Below are 16,227 nucleotides of genomic sequence, written 5' to 3'. Positions count from 1 at the left end.
TCTCTCTCTCTCTCTCTCTCTCTCTCTCTCTCTCTCTCTCTCTCTCTCTCTCTCTCTCTCTCTCTAATTTCGTCACTTGTGGTCTGGTCTCTCTAGTTTCTATTTACTAGCCTTCATGCCCGTGCAGAAGGATTTCCATCAAATTTTATCGAATTCGAAAACGTGAGAAATTGCAGCACAGGTCGCAAAGCAACAACACGGTTTGGACTTTTCGTTGTGGGCTGGAAATGGTTTTTGGACTTTTCGTTGTGGCTGGATGACATATACGTGGCTTAATCATGTCCGTCGGATGACATCGTACCGGGGGGGGGGGGGGGGGGGGACTAATATATACAGATACAGGCAGTACTCCTTCTAGGGCTACAAACTCGCTACTTCAGACTCAGCAACTGATCCAAACTTTTAGCTTCAGTCTTGATTCATCGAAGGAGCTGGGAATGGGCTCAGTGCCCCAACCTGTGTTTGGTCAGTGGTTTGGGATTGAGAAACTAGTCAGGGAGTGCCAAAATGGAGACAACGAGAACATACAACCGAATGAGATTGTCAATATCCAAAGCAAAGTATCTGAACCGGGAGAAGAGCATTCCCTCTTGATAGAATCAGACAGCATTGAAAAGCGTATTGAGGAACTAAAACGGATCCAGGTAGGTGAACTGGTCTTCTTGAAAATTCATATCATATACTTGTGAATGCAGGATATAGTTCCTCTAGAAAATAAGAAGGAGAGGAGCCCTAGTAGTAATTTTTGTGCTCGGTCTAAGTAGTAAGTACCATACATAATTTGCATATACATTTTCTTTTTCAGTGCCGACATAAGGACCATGAAATCGATTATCTTGAGAAGAGAGCTAAATTGAAGGATGATTACCTCAATGGTTGTAAAGTCGTGCATGGTATACATCTCATATCAAATCTTTTACTATCTTTACCACTTATCTACACTAGCAGGGTCTGATGTATGTTGCTTTTCAATCTTGCATTGCAGAGCAAGGGTGGAACGAGTTTTTACTTTCTAAATTGAAGACAACTGAAGTTCTTGCCGATGAGGTGAGGGATATTTTGTTTCCAATATATGTTCTATATTATGTTTTGATTGATTAAGGAGTCACCGAACTACTTACAGGAATGTGCAGATCACTGAACGTGATGAAGATGCTCTTAAGTATCTATCAGATATCAGATATGAGAATAGAAGTGAAACAAGTTCTATTTGCAGGGTTTCTCATTTTGAATTTTACCATCCTTTCATTTTAGGACTGGCGGTTGATTCATCCTGTTAGCTACAGGGTGAAAAAGTATCGTGTGCTAAAGCGAGACTTTTTACGGGAAAGAGCTAGATTAGAGGCAAAATACCAAAACTGGTTCCGGGATCTGTACAAGGAGGTATGTAGTATTTCAACAAGCAACTAGTTCTTACACGTTGATGTGATGATACCGCATCATATGATGATATCTTACAGTATTCTGGCGTTCAAAGTTTCAGCTTATTTGATGTGCAAAAATGAAATAGGCAGTTCTGTATGATGGTTTTAAAGCGCTTATGATCAACAATGATGACATATCTGCCTTCCTGTTTTGTGATGGTTGATTTCAGAGGTTTGAGATTGTGAATGGTGCAACTGAAGTTAGAGAACTAAATACTAAAGGAGGAGTGCCGGAGTTTTGGCTCAAAGCAATGAAAAACAATGAAGTCCTTGCCGGTGGGATTTTCATAAGCCACACACACATATAATGATGCATATAGATATATCCTGTGTATTTTCTGCACTTGTGGTAACATGATTTTCTTTTCTCTTAAGATAGATTACCGAGCGTGATGAAGGGGCTTTGAAGTACCTACAAGATATAGAGTGGAGGAGGTTAGGGAGTCGTGCGAGAGGGGGTTTCGAGCTGAAGTTCATATTTGCTCATAATCCATATTTTGAAAATTCTTCCCTCTTAAAACAATTCACGCATGAGCAAACATCTGCGTGAGTCTAACTCTCAGTTGCTGCACTGATATTTCCTCTCTACTTCTTTAGTTCTTTTTGTTTTAGGTCGAAATCTGAGTTGCATGCCTTTGGGATATCTTGTAGGTCAGAGATCAATTGGCGTCATGGTCAAAGCTTGACACATAAGCTTATAGTGAAGCCAGGAAAGAAAGGAAAACCCATGAGCAAAACTTGTGAAAGCTTTTTTAACTTCTTCACCTCTCGTTCGGTTCCTCATCCCACTGAGGACACTTATCCTTATACTCCCAGTGAAGCTACTGTGAGATGGCTAAATTCATGATACCTTAGATATTGAACTTCATTATTTATGATTCAAGTATATATTGCTAATGCCTCTCATGTACATGATGACAGGTTGAGGGATTTAAAGCCCAGCTCAGATATGATTTTCACATTGGGTATGTTAATATTTTTATTTTGTTTGTTTTAACTGCTTACTGCACACCCTTGGGTGAAATGACATGTTGCTTGGTGTGTTTTGTAGTGAAATAATTCGAGACAAAATTATTCCTCATGCTATAGCATGGGTTACAAAGGAGGCGTTGCAAAAGAGTAGCGAGTTTCATGATTTAGAAGACCTCTACTATGACGGTTATTCAGAAGACGGTATGGATGAATGTGATGGGAATGAGGATGATGATGAATGAGATATAAATTTTGGAGGATGGGGCATATTTTGGTTTCTATTGCTTTCGATTCAAGATCGTCGTCATGGGTTTTGATGAGTGTTTGGTTTTTGGTGGCTTTGTTTTAAATTGACTCTACAAAGATCTAAAGACTATAATTGAGCCCTTAAACAAAAATAAAAAATAAAGACTATAATTGAGATTTACAGAAGCCTATTTGCAAAGTGGTTTACAAAATGTGTACAATAAGAAAAGAGTGTAGCATTTTCTGCATTTGCAGTCTACAACAAGTGTTCAAGTCTGATGTTTTTTTGGATATCTCACATGTCAAAACTATTATCAGCATCGTCTTTCATAGATCAGATTTTCAGAATGCAGTTGAGACTTGATCAGCACCATGTTTCATAGATCAGATTTTCAGGGTGTAGTTGAGACTTGAGACTAATAATATTACTATCTAAGATAAATTCTAAAATATAACAACTGACACCTTTGCAGAAACGTTATCTACAAGCTCTCTGAATACCTAGTTTCAGTTGTTTCTGACATCAACTAGACTGTGAGCAGGTGATTTTCTTAATCCTATTTCGTTCATCGTATATCTCACATTTTCTGCATCTTTCCATCTTCCAGCTGCAGCATAAATTTTTGCCATCAATACATAGTTGCCTGTGTTTTCTGGATCAAGCTCAAAAAGCCATTTAGCAGCAACCTCTCCCAGTTCAACATTATCATGTATCACACATGCGCCGAGTATTGCACCCCAAATAGCATGATTAGGCTGAAATGACATTGTTCTAATAAGATCATAAGCTTCAACTAAACGACCTGCACGACCAAGAAGATCGACAATGCATGTGTAGTGATCAGCGTTAGGAATCAATTTCTGATCGTTAAGCATGAATCTGAACAACTCCAACCCTTCTTCCACCAAACCAGCATGGCTGCAAGCATGCAGGACAGAGGTAAATGTGACCTCGTTTGGTCTCACCCCAGATTGAACCATCTGATAGAAAAGTGAAAGAGCAGTCTTGCCATGGCCATGTGTTCCATAACCAGCTATTATCACACTCCATAGAACAATATCCCTGTCCTTCTCTGAAATTCCATTGAAAGTCTTGTAAGCATACTCTAAACTTCCACCCTTTGAGTATGCATCAATCAAACCAGTAGCAACTTCAATGCATGAAAGAAACCCAGATCTTACTAGGTAACCATGTATATTCATGGTTTGATGTAAATCAACAAGAATGGAATACGCAGGAAGGAGACAATTCAAGGTTGCTTCATTTGGTTTCACGGCTTCCACCAGCATCTGTTTGAAAAGTTCTATTGCGTCTCTGGCCAAACTATTGTGAATGCATCCAGATATTATCGAATTCCAGGGAACTGTTCTCTTTTTTGAAGTCTTTACAAACACTTGAAAGCTCTGATTCAAACTATTGCTTTTCGAATACATGTCGATTAAAGCAGTCACCACTATAACATCAGACTCAAGCTTTTGCCTAATAGTCCACCCATGCAAGCACTTTCCTTGCTCTAAAAGACGCAAACTCCCACAGGCCGAAAGTAGAGAAGCAATTGTCACAGAATTTGGTTTTACACCATCACACTGCATCATCCAACAAAGTGCCAATGCACCTCTTGGTTCACCACTCAAAATATACCCATTGATCATAGTTGTCCATGTCACCACATCCCTCTCAGCCATGTTCTCAAAAACAACTCGCGCCTCATTCATGCCACCACACTTTATATACATATCCACCAGCGCATTCCTCAGCGCCAAATTCTTCCCCAAACCCATCTCTTCCACAAAGGCATGAACCCGTCTCCCCAATACCTTACACTTCAAGGAACCAATAACCGGCAACAAGGAGACCAAAGTAGCACGATCAGGCTCCACGCCCTCATTCATCATCCTTCCAAAAACACTCAAAGCCTCCCTCGTGCAGCCATTTCTAAAGTACCCGCTAATCATAGTGTTCCAAGACACCACATCTCGTTCCTGCATTGCATCGAAAACCCTCCTCGCCATATCCCTCTCCCCAAATCCCATATACATTGCCAGCAAACCGTTCATAACAAACATTTCCAACCCAAACCCATCAACCACTATCTTCCCATGAACAACAACCCCAGCTCCCACCACTGACAAGTCACTACACGCCTTCACAACAGCAGGGTAGGTATACCGATCCGGCCGGCACGTGCCCGAAGCCAACATTTGCACAAACACGTGCATTGCCTCACGTGGTAAGCCATTTTTGACGTACATTCTAATCAGGGCGTTGTACAAGAATGGTTTCCGGTCAGGCATTTCGTCGAACAGCTTACGTGCATATTGGAGGTGGCTACATAAGGCGTATAGTTTTGCAAGGTTTGAGCTGACGTAAGGTGAGTGTGTGCCTGATGTGATGGTGTGGGCATGGAGCTGCTTGGTTTTGGTGAGGGATGGAGTGGCGGTGAGGTGGTGGAGCAGTGAGTGGAATTGGGTTGCAGTGGCAGTTAGGACTTCCTTGGCTTTTGTCAAAGCTTGAGATAGACTGCTCATCAAGTCAATTCTACTTGATCGAGATCATAAAGGTTTTCGGCTTCTAGAACCAAAGTCTAATTTTTACCGAAAGATTTAGAATAAGGTGGGATTGAACTCTAATCAGTGTCGGTTAAATTTGAACATGGATATAAAGGTTTCACATTCAGACTCTTATTAACTCGACCACCTATAATGATTAATAAGTGCGTTTTGTTTGGTTTAGACTTTAGTCTTTATATTACGGTGACTTTTTTAGATCGAAAATCAATATCAACGTTATGCATTGAATTGTCATAAACTTGGTTAAAATGACAGAATTGTGTTATTGTTGACTCATAAAAACTAGATCGTTGTTTATCTTACAAATTTCAACTTTTGGAAATGTCGTTTCATCAAAAAAAAAAAACATACACTAATATGAAATAAAGATAAATACGAATAAACACATGTATCAATTGAAGCTCATATACATACTATTTGGTGTCTATCATGTACATGTGTAGTCATGTCCTTGAATAAATATAAATGTTTCTTTTATTAAATTTAGAGGTAGCAATATACTTTTGCGAGTTACTAACACATCCATTAATAATATGTTTGGACTGACGTTGTCATGACAAAATCAGGCTAATTTACGTTTACAGACGCGCAAACTCAAAAACTCCTCAAATCTGTTGGCCGCAAACTAGTGGGAGATCGTGAGGGGAAATTTTTTTATTTTTTTATTTTTTTTGAGAAATAATCGCAGTGGAAAGTGGAAACTACTATATAACACAAAACATTTGTGAAACCGAATAACCCGACCCAATGACCCGAATCCATCCACTGCTATAAAACGGCGTCGTCCTACCTCCCCATAAGTCGGGAAACTAGTTTATAAACGAAAAACCGAGAACAGAGGTGTTCGAGTGTCCTCTCTCTATTCCAGCGATGACAGTAGCAGCGGCGTCAGCTCCGTCGCGAGCGGAGGTCCTCCATCTCTACCGCTCCTTTCTCCGCGTCGCTCGGAAGTTCACAGACTACAACGTCAGGGAGTACACCAAGCGCAGAGCCGTCGACGCCTTTCACCAGAACCGGAACCTCTCCGACCCGTCGGCGATGTCCTCCGCCTTCGCCGACGGCAAGGCGCAGCTCGAGGTCGCCACGCGCCAGGCGGTGGTGTACTCTCTCTACGCGCCCAAGCTCAAGAGCGTCATGGAGGTTCAGAACTAGGAAATTGATTCATCCACAGGTACTGGTTTCTTGGGTTTTATTAGGGTTTTTCAATTGGGTTTGGAATTTTCAATTTAGGGTTTAATGGGTATAATTGGGAGAGTAAAAAGTTGGAATCTTTGGAGTGTTTGATTGTTTGATGAAAAAGATTGAAGCTTGATTAACCAACTGTTAGCTACTTAGCTATTTCTTGTTGCTCTGTAATTGGGGAATGCTTGACTTGATGATGAATAATTAGCTGGTGGTTTGTTGACAGTTCTAGGATTGTAGAATTTTAGATTGGATAATGAGATTGCTTGTGAAAATTAGAGGTTGTACATGTGTTTAGCACTTGATATAGCTGTGACTATTCTACTGTATTCTATTTGCTTTGTTTGCGGTTGTTCTTCGTGTTGCTACTTGCGGTGACTATTGTAGGACTCTTGGAATCCTTCTTACAAATCTGTTTTAAGAATATAAGATGTAAGATGCATCTGATTCCCATAAAAGGATCATAAGAGCCGTTGGTGTAAAATAAGTTTGTCCTCCACAGGGCTATCTTGTGATGTGGTTTTGTAAAGAGAAGCTCTAGAAAATTCAAACCAACCTAAGATGCATCAGTTCCCATAGAAGGCTTGTAGAAGCCTGTTGTAAAATAAGTTCGCTCCACAGGGCTATCTTGTGAGCTGGTTTTGTAAAGACAAGCTGTAAAAAGTTCCCACCAGGTGACAAATTAAATTCTTTGAGAACTCCCGGATTTTCACAAAAAGTATCTATCAGTCCACTGGTGATGGCAAGAGTCCAGTTCTATCACTGTGACAATCCAAAGTTTCAGTTACATTAGCTCTTAAATCTCATGTTATGGCTTACTTCCAGTTCTCTTTGTGAACTTATGACTGTGTCTCGCCACTTGAAATTCTTAATCGTTGTACGTGCCAATTTCTCTTGTAACATCTGCTGCGGTTGCTGCTATTTTCATGCGGATATATGTACAATGAAGTACTGTTTTACATCTATGCTGAAAGTAGTTTGATTTTTTTTTTTTGTTTCTTGGTGCTGCATATTTTGCCAGTAGTTTTGTGACATTTTGTTATTGATTTTTTGTGTGATTTGTGCAGGTCGAGTGCATGGATTGATGGACGACCTTAGGAAAGTTGTAATGCTGAGTTTATTTAGTCTTGAGGGGTTGAAACTTCTACGGTATACGCCTTTAGTTTAAGTTTTGGGTTGAAGATGTAATTAGTTATTGACTTTGAGTACGTTTGACGATTGCATTCTTCAATGACAAATAATTTGCAACATTTTCATATTTTATTGATGTTACTCTATGTTATTTCCTAGTTGTCAAAATAAGAAAAATGATCATCTGAAATTGGTTTCATATACACATCAATGTGCCACTTTGGAAACAATTGTAGTGATTGACATCTTTGTTTCTTTACACTGCTTTTCCCTATTCTTATTTCATGAAGGCAGTATTTTTCATGCCAAGATGAGTTGGGGCTGTTGTTCTCTTTTGGTGAGAGATAGGCTGTTTATGTTTACAAGAGTGTAAGTACTAGTTTGTATCAACTAACAAAGAGTAGTGTGCATCAGGTATTCAAGTCAGATATCAACTATGAGTGTTGTAAAGATGTGAAGCACAAAAGCCTTTATTCAATAAGCAAAAATGCATGTACGATACATCTGTTGGCTATTATCGAATTAAGAACACCTGGATATCAATATTCTCAAAGTTGAGCGTACAATGTTGATAGATTTACGAAAAACTGAGAAAAAGAAAAGAAAAAAGGACTCGAATGGAGTGGACCATCGCAAGAGAGGAGAAAGCCATGAAGGGTAGTGGACTCTGTAGCTCTTAACACTTCGTAACAGCTGCTTTGCAGTTGGGTCATTCTTGAAGTGTAACCTTACCGGCTCCAATATTTTGTTCAAGGCTTTTGCCAATGCCGGTTTCAGGTCTTCCGGATGAATCTTGCCGCTTGCATAAGCCTCACTCAGGTCCACAAACTTTGTGAAAGTGATGTCTCCGCCATTCTTTTCGCTTCGCTCCACAACAAACTCATGAAACCATGGGAAAACCAGGTGCTGCACATACTCCAAACACGGATTTCCCTCTACCTGTTTTGGAACACAGTGAGCTTTCTTGATTTTCAAGTTAACTTCGGCCTCATCATCTTCCATAAATATGGCGGAGGTTGGATCGCTTTTCTACATTTTATCCTGCCCTTCCTTCAAGCCAGGCAGCAGTCGATGTGGCAAGATCACAGGCTTGTCCTTCTTCTTGATCTTGTCGCAGTACTCTCTCGCAAGCATGTTCACTTTGCGCTGGTCCGTTCCCAGCTGACATATATCAGCTTTCAAGAAGAAAACATTGGCACATTGCATCAATGGGTACATGATCTGTGCTGCACTCAAGTTATCTCTCTCTTGTCGACCCATAATTGTGCAACACCTGATTATCCTTGGCAGTGTGTTCTGCCGACCAATGTCCATTACAAGAGGCCAGTACTCGTATGCTCTAGAGTTAATCTCATGGGAAGACCAAACAAAGTCGACTTTTTCTAGGTTCTTCATCCCCACAGATTTCCATACCTCGATGAAGTATCGACCTACTGTCTCTATCTTCTGCATGTCACCCTCCATCTTGTCGTTCATCATTGCAAACCAATCTGCTATCAGAATCTTTACCCTGCAGCCGGCGTCGGTGAGCTTGTTCACGTTTATTGCTTTGAGAACTCCCTGAGCTATGTGCATCCTACCCGAGGGTTCAAAGCCGTCGTACGCTAGGGGTTCGGGCTTACGTTGCAGCAGATTCCGAAGCTCTTCATCGTCTTCTTTAGTGCGCTTCTCATTAGGATCCACTCCACTATGCTTGTGATCAGCTCGTACCTCTTTTCCGAACTCATTTGTTGGTCATCAGAAGCACCAGAGTCGTCGGAGATTGACATTGATTTGATTTTGATGGAGGGATCTTGCTCATCTGGTGCTAATTTGGTTGCCATGGAATGATTGGAATCTAAAGAGATGTATCTCTAAACATTAAGTGGTCAACCTATTATATAGAGTTCTGGGGATTACTGTTGTAGTAGGAAACCTATTATATAGAGTTCTAAACAACGACAAATTTGAATTCTAGGACAGGGTATTAGAATAGTAGCCTCGATTGCTATACTTAACAACCAATACAAGGACAGCCATATAATGCAAGGGACATGCAACTCTCACATTGCTTATCGATCTGTTCAAAACAAAATAGTTGAGCTCTCAAAGGAAAAGGAATCACCTTCTCTGTAATCTTTCTGAGCTACTTTATCATTCTCAGGCGGTTGAAGATAATAATTCTCCATCAATCCCATCCATCTTCATGTGATCTACCCAAACAACACAGGCCCGTAAGCATTACAGACATTACAGCACTACGTTTAACAACACAGCAGTACTTAAAAATTTGAATTCAATATAAACCATAACAATCAGATCTCGATATTTCTAAACAGAAACTCAGTTCCAGTAGTTTACAATTCAGCAAACTGCATCATAGATAGACGATTTCAATAACAATTTCATAATAATCACTGACTTTCAACAAAGCAGAATTCGAGGTTCCCGTCGATCTTCTGTTTTTCCCTCTGTTTGTGGCTCAGCTCATATAATTGAAGCTTCTTCAAAAAACACAACTCGTCGCTGTTCCCCAATTTCACTTTAGATTAAACAACTGGGTTATCGATTTAAACAACTGGACTCACGCGTGTTGGAAACACGCGCCAGTGCTCACCCAGTTTTCCAGAACAAAACAGAAAAAATCTAGAGAGAGAGAAGGAGGAGACAAGGACTGAAAGTAAAGAGTAAAGACACTGTGTGCCCACACATTGCCTTCACTCACTCACTCTCTCCACCTTGCTAGCTGTCTCCAGCCCATTTCCCTCCTTTATATCTCACCCCCACCTCCCTGCTTCTCATCCCCACCTCACCTCTCCCACAATGTCGTCCTCCCTCCTCCTCCTCCTCCTCCCCTTCTTCCTCCTCCTCTCTTCCATTGCCGCCGCACCATCTTCCGTTCAGACCCTCAACACCCTCTTCAACCCCAAGCTCCCCCCACGCAGCCTCTCCTCCTCCAAGAAGTTCGAAGGCTCCTCAGATCTAGTCCACCTCCGCTACCACATGGGCCCCGTCCTCTCCTCCCACCCCATCAACATCTACCTCATCTGGTACGGCCGTTGGTCCCTCCCCCAGAAGCTCCTCATCAAGGACTTCCTCCTCTCCATCTCCACCACCGCCGCCCCTTCCCCCTCCGTCGCCGAGTGGTGGCGCACTGTCTCCCTCTACACCGACCAGACCGGCGCCAATGTCTCACGCTCCGTTGTCGTCGCCGGGGAACACGCTGACGTTAAATACTCCCAGGGGAAGGCCCTCACGCGCCTCTCCGTGCAGCAGGTGATAGGTAACGCCGTCAGATCTGCGCCGTTTCCGGCCGACCACAAGCACGGGATCTACCTCGTACTCACCTCCGACGACGTCACCATGCAGGACTTCTGCCGCGCCGTCTGCGGCTTCCATTATTTCACATTCCCTTCCATGGTGGGTTATACTCTCCCTTACGCTTGGATCGGTAACTCCGCCAAGCAGTGCCCGGAGGTCTGCGCCTACCCGTTTGCGCTTCCTGCCTACATGGGCGGAGGAGGCCCCGGAGCTCTGTCGCCGCCGAATAAAGATGTCGGCGTCGACGGGATGATCAGTGTCATCGGGCACGAGCTGGCCGAGCTGTCGTCGAACCCTCTTGTGAATGCTTGGTACGCCGGGGAGGACCCGACGGCGCCGACGGAGATCGGGGACTTGTGCGAGGGGCTGTACGGGACGGGAGGCGGAGGAGGGTACATTGGGCAGGTGATGAAGGATAGAGGAGGGAGGACGTTCAATGTGAATGGGAGGAAAGGGAGGAAGTTCTTGCTGCAGTGGATTTGGAGCCCTGAGCTCAAGGCCTGTGCTGGGCCTAATGCTTTGGATTAGATTCAAATCATATTTGAAAAAGAAAAAAATGTACTATTTTTTGGTTTCTAGATTTATAGATAGATAGTTAGAGATTAAGGGAATATGGGTTTTGGGTGGCGGTGCTAGCGGTGGCGGTGGTGGTGGAGGAGAAGGATAAAGTAAGCTCAGGTTGAGCTTGTTGTAATATTGTTTTTGATAGAGATAGTGTAATATTAGATATGAAATTTTAAAGTACATGATATGTTCATATGTTATTTTGGCAGTTCAAACGAAAATTAGCGGAGTGAAACATAAACGAATCAATAGTAAGTTGCGAAGATGAAAATTTGAAATCCAATTTCTCCTAATGAACAACTAAGTTTTGAATCATATCATTAAGATGCAAATATGAGCTTGGGCTGAATAATTTGCTGCAACTAATTCAATCTTTATCAATATTTCAGTATTTGGACATTCTACACCTTTTTGATTTGATTTGATTTCAATGATTATTGAAAAAAGAAACCCTAATTTGTAATTTTGTTGTAAAATGTCATGATCAACACATAAAGAGAGCAAGACTTTAACCAACGACCTAGTTTTCTTTAATGTGAATAAACAGTAGCAATGGGTTTGGAAGTTTCTGAGATTTTGATGATCACAGTGAGTAAATTGAGCATCTTAGTAAGATTTTTGATAAAACTAGTGGCAAGTAGAACCTAAATGTCAAATTTTCAGGGTTATCATCAGTCATCGTCCTGTCAAAAACACTGTGCTGGATTTTGGATTCACCAACTCCAAATATAGTGGGATTTGAGCATGTCTCTTTCTAATGTGGTGGACTTTGATTTATATAGCTCAGCATCATTACCCCAAGAAAGTAACCCCTACTAATCTCTCAGTAACATGCCAATTTGTAATTTGGGATATACTATAGGCATTTGGATTTATCTCTATATTGTGTAAGTTTAATCTTGACTGGTGATTAAAATCATTAAGGATTAGATAATTTATCAAATGTTGATTTGCATGCTGTAAAAAATTTAAACATTTGTTTAAATCTTTCGTGAGAATGTGACCCATAATCACACATAATTGATATCGGTATTCTTTTATCATTATAATAAAAAAATCCATAAATATCTCTCAAGTAATTTGGTGTATTCTATAACCCTAATAATTAAGCATGTAAAATTGGACATGATTTTGAATCATATATAAATATTCGGTCCTTTAAAAAGAGAAAAATAAATAAAGGTATTTGGTGAACTTGATGTATAAAAAATTGTGATGATATAACCAAAGTCATCTGGTGGATACAACCTTGAATGATGCTAGTAGAGAGGAGCAAGATTAGAAGTGATGAAAGGAGAGATTGCCTCAAATAGCAATCACTCCACTCCACCCCCTTTTTGAAGCATATATGATGGTCATGTGGATGTTGAGGGTGTTCTGACCACATTATTTACTGCACCCCCTGCTAATTTATTTTGAAAGAGGTCATCAATTTATTAAGGGTTGCTAAATTTTGGTACATCTATTTTGAACATTTTTTTAGACAAGTGAGAATCTCATGTTAAAATTACATTGAAAATTGATTCTAGTATGTGAAAAAAGAGTTATGCACAAAATGTTATGTTTATAACTTTTTATGCTCGATTTAAAAAAAAAATAAACAATGAAGCCTAAGAAATACATTGTTTATATCACATGTATATGGACTCAAATACCGAATGTACACACCAAACGTCGACTAAATGTAGCTTGGATTTTAAGTTTTTAATCCAACCAAAATAGACCTATAGCCGAACACACATATTAGCTTTACATTCTCTTTTGAATTAAATTCAGTTTACCCCCTTGTGGTTTGGGAGTGACTTCATGTTAGTCCCTACACTTTTATTTTCATCGGTTTACCCCTTGAACTCTTCAGTTTCTGTCTGCCGTGTCTAAATTCTCATATTCTGTTTGAATTAACCTTTAATTATCAGCATATAAGGTCCGATTTGCCCAAATTATAAATATTGGCCTCACAGTTAAGGTTAAAATTATTAGCAGTTAACGTCCGATTTAGACAGAATATAAGATATTTGGTCACGCCTGAGGAAAATTCAAAAGTTTAAGGGGTAAACTGATGAAATTGAAAGTATAGGGATTAACATGAAGTAACTTTCAAACCTCATGGGGGTAAACTGAATTTAATTCTTCTCTTTCTAATGGGTCACACTTGGGTGTTAAAGGAAGACAAAACCAACCCTACCTCTATAAATACATATGCATCTCCGTGTTAAGCCACTATTCCCTCCACTTATTGCTACCTAGTCTGCATTCTCACACGTATCTGACTTAGGCATCAGAAGGTTAAAGGACAAACCCTCGTCTTTCCTCCGACACTTGTTCTCATTTGGCAGATAACGTATCCAGCTATGATTTTGAGTTACGGGAGTCATTCTAATGAGGACCTCTATAATGAGGACTAGTTGAAGACTTTTCGGTTTAGCTTACTTTTCGATCTTATATTCACATCTTGACCGTTCAGTTTATAAGTATTTGAGTAGATCATTTATGCAAATTTTCAGCCATAGTAAAAATCGTGAAGGTATTCATAAGTATGATTTACCAATTATGAACTTGAACGGTTCATGTTTGACAGATTTGTTCGTTCATTAATTTGTTCTAGTTCGTTACCTTAACGATCACCAATTTGACTGAAAATTTGTAACAGTGATATACTTATATAGACTTAAAAACTAAACGGATGAGATGTTAAAATGTAATCGAAAAATAGATTTTTTAAAATCATAAACCGAAAAGTTTTTAACTAGTCCTTATTACAGAAATTCTCATTAAAAGGGTTCCCTTTGAGTTACCTCTCTCAAAACCATACAGAAACAAATATAAACACCAAACTCACCGAATTATAATCACAAGAACAAAAGGAACCTGAAAGCAATGTACCCAAGAGAGGGACTTGGGCGCGCAAGCGGGCACCTCATGGCTCATACCCAACTTTTAATGGCACAGCTACTACCATTGTGGACCACAAAAGCTACACTTATTACTCTAAAGAATATGATTCTTCTTCTCAAAAACAGTCGTTGTTGGGGGCTTTTGGGGTTTGAAATTTGCAAAGTTTTAGGGGGCACCAAGAAAATAAACAAGGGTACAAAAATGACAAATTTACTTGGCTCGGTCCAAAAAGGTCCGCATATCAAAATCTATGCACCAAATGCCAGTCATAAGCAGCAATTGTCCTATTTCCTTTTCTTATTTACTAAAACTTTGTTTAGGATGAGTCGGTTGTAGATTTGTAATTTGATTTGGAAAGCTTTTTTCACTTGTCAGAAGAATAAAATCCTACTGCTTTGTTTTGTTTTGCTCCATTTATTTGACAGTAGTCACTTGTTCTTCTCTGAATGTTCAGCAAAGTGCAGAAGATTCTGGGTTCTAGGAGGATTTTCCTGACCATTTCAGTGCTTTAACAAAGTTACAACTTCTCATGTTTTTATAGACTTGCAGTTATTTCAAGAAAAATAGTAACTTCTTGAGTTATAATTCTAGTCTGTGTAGTTGTTTTCTTTTTTTGATGAATCATAGCTAGACTTGTAGTTATCACAAAATGAATTTTAATAACTGCTGACGGTTTTATTTGATTTGAATTATCAGTTATTTTATTTTAGCCGAAAACAATAGTTAAGCGGACACAAATCATTTATAATATCTTATAAATTATTTATTGTCTAAAATAAGATGTCTCTTTTGTAGTTCTCATGGTTATTGTATATTCGTTACAAAAAATAGAGAAAATGATTAATCATATAACCGAGTGTAGTCTAGTCATATAACCAAGTGCATGTAGTCTAGTCGATCACATTGATTAATAATAATCGAATTTCATACTATAGTTGTAATACGATTTTGTATGTCTCCAAATCTCCAATCTATCTTCCTTGCAGGATGAGTTATATTATAAACTTGACAAAAGCATGGGTTTGTATTATATCTGTAGCATCAAAACATGTAGGTTATGGCATGCAGTAGGTTTAAATTTATTTGAGAACGAAATTGACAAATGTATACATAAATGGGAAAACTATTAGTTTTTAGTAAATCTTCGTTTGGAGCCAGAAAAGGAGGAAAACTACTCCAAGAACAATGACAGCAGCAGGAGCCCATTCACGAAGCAGAGCCTGTCGATTCAAGTCTCTCCCTTTCTTGGCATATGCACGAGTTTCTGATACCAAGCAATTGGTTTTTTCACTGAGCTTGTCCATGTTATCACCGACGACTAGAACTTGTAGAACATTTCTTTTCATTGTTTGGTAGACTTCAGAGACTTCATCATTCAACATTGAAATGTTGTGTAGCGTACGAGTGTCCTGATACAACTTCTTGGTCTTCTGTATGAATTTATCGAAGTTAAGGAAAGCGTATGGTCTTGCAGCCGTGTGGATTCCGTCTCCATTAAGACGCTCGAATTCGTTCTTGAGCTCTTCCAGATACCGAAAGGCAAATTTGCTTGGATATGCACTGTTACACATTGTCAAGTAACAGACACGACCTTCGATTATGTAATGAAAAGTATTAGGTCCGGTTTCAAGTGACATCCTTGAAGGCTTGTTTTGGCCTCTTGACAAGTTATTGAATAGATCCTTGGCTTGTTTATAGAATACATGCGAGTCTTTTATATTATCCAGTCCTTCTGCCAGTAAAAGACCATCAGTAACACGAGCAATCATTGTCAACTTCATCGCCATCTTCTCTAACAAATCAAATTAACTCAAAGAGAAAGAGAATTGGATTTCAAAAAAAAAGAAAAGAAGGAGAATTGATGTGTAGCTTTTTAGCTTATAGGTCATACCGTTTTATATAGGAGTGTGTTAAGGGATCTGGACTGATTGCTTTTTACTTT

The 16,227-nt window shown here is 39.7% G+C and overlaps 5 protein-coding genes and 1 pseudogene across 5 annotated transcripts; 3 read left to right on the top strand and 3 right to left on the bottom strand.

Moving 5' to 3' along the window:
* The first annotated feature begins 437 nt into the window (after positions 1-437).
* On the top strand, positions 438-2,137 carry LOC101307238. The gene is made up of 7 exons (XM_004306051.1): positions 438-644; positions 806-893; positions 986-1,047; positions 1,255-1,383; positions 1,595-1,700; positions 1,804-1,970; positions 2,076-2,137. The coding sequence occupies exons 1-6, from the start codon at positions 438-440 to the stop codon at positions 1,815-1,817; spliced, it is 606 nt and encodes a 201-aa protein (XP_004306099.1). The 3' UTR covers positions 1,818-1,970; positions 2,076-2,137.
* Positions 2,138-3,149: 1,012 nt separating this feature from the next.
* LOC101306950 (pentatricopeptide repeat-containing protein At5g39350-like) lies at positions 3,150-5,171 on the bottom strand. The gene has a single exon (XM_004306050.1). It carries the CDS (start codon positions 5,169-5,171, stop codon positions 3,150-3,152), a length of 2,022 nt encoding a protein of 673 aa, XP_004306098.1.
* An 845-nt stretch (positions 5,172-6,016) lies between these two features.
* On the top strand, positions 6,017-7,743 carry LOC101299107 (LYR motif-containing protein 4-like). Its single transcript, XM_004304196.1, has 2 exons — positions 6,017-6,384; positions 7,463-7,743. Exon 1 carries the CDS (start codon positions 6,084-6,086, stop codon positions 6,363-6,365), a length of 282 nt encoding a protein of 93 aa, XP_004304244.1. The 5' UTR covers positions 6,017-6,083; the 3' UTR covers positions 6,366-6,384; positions 7,463-7,743.
* Positions 7,744-8,048: 305 nt separating this feature from the next.
* LOC101306662 lies at positions 8,049-9,349 on the bottom strand (annotated as a pseudogene).
* Positions 9,350-10,321: 972 nt separating this feature from the next.
* LOC101298812 lies at positions 10,322-11,433 on the top strand. The gene has a single exon (XM_004304195.1). The coding sequence runs from the start codon at positions 10,329-10,331 to the stop codon at positions 11,352-11,354; it is 1,026 nt and encodes a 341-aa protein (XP_004304243.1). The 5' UTR covers positions 10,322-10,328; the 3' UTR covers positions 11,355-11,433.
* Positions 11,434-15,418: 3,985 nt separating this feature from the next.
* On the bottom strand, positions 15,419-16,066 carry LOC101298530 (25.3 kDa vesicle transport protein-like). The gene has a single exon (XM_004304194.1). The coding sequence runs from the start codon at positions 16,064-16,066 to the stop codon at positions 15,419-15,421; it is 648 nt and encodes a 215-aa protein (XP_004304242.1).
* Between the last annotated feature and the right edge of the window lie 161 nt (positions 16,067-16,227).

The sequence above is a fragment of the Fragaria vesca genome, linkage group LG6, assembly GCF_000184155.1.
Source record: "Fragaria vesca subsp. vesca linkage group LG6, FraVesHawaii_1.0, whole genome shotgun sequence".
Taxonomy (NCBI): Eukaryota; Viridiplantae; Streptophyta; class Magnoliopsida; order Rosales; family Rosaceae; genus Fragaria; species Fragaria vesca.
This window is presented reverse-complemented; position numbering and strand designations above follow the sequence as displayed.

What these genes read in the sequence shown, in the direction of transcription:
- LOC101306950 (XM_004306050.1), bottom strand. Translation starts at nt 5,171, where the DNA reads ATGAGCAGTCTATCTCAAGCTTTGACAAAAGCCAAGGAAGTCCTAACT.
- LOC101298812 (XM_004304195.1), top strand. Translation starts at nt 10,329, where the DNA reads ATGTCGTCCTCCCTCCTCCTCCTCCTCCTCCCCTTCTTCCTCCTCCTC.
- LOC101299107 (XM_004304196.1), top strand. Translation starts at nt 6,084, where the DNA reads ATGACAGTAGCAGCGGCGTCAGCTCCGTCGCGAGCGGAGGTCCTCCAT.
- LOC101298530 (XM_004304194.1), bottom strand. Translation starts at nt 16,066, where the DNA reads ATGAAGTTGACAATGATTGCTCGTGTTACTGATGGTCTTTTACTGGCA.
- LOC101307238 (XM_004306051.1), top strand. Translation starts at nt 438, where the DNA reads ATGGGCTCAGTGCCCCAACCTGTGTTTGGTCAGTGGTTTGGGATTGAG. An exon ending in TGGTTGTAAAGTCGTGCATG is followed by an intron (nt 894 to 985) that starts GTATACATCTCA and finishes CTTGCATTGCAG; the next exon opens with AGCAAGGGTGGAACGAGTTT. An exon ending in CTGAAGTTCTTGCCGATGAG is followed by an intron (nt 1,048 to 1,254) that starts GTGAGGGATATT and finishes CTTTCATTTTAG; the next exon opens with GACTGGCGGTTGATTCATCC.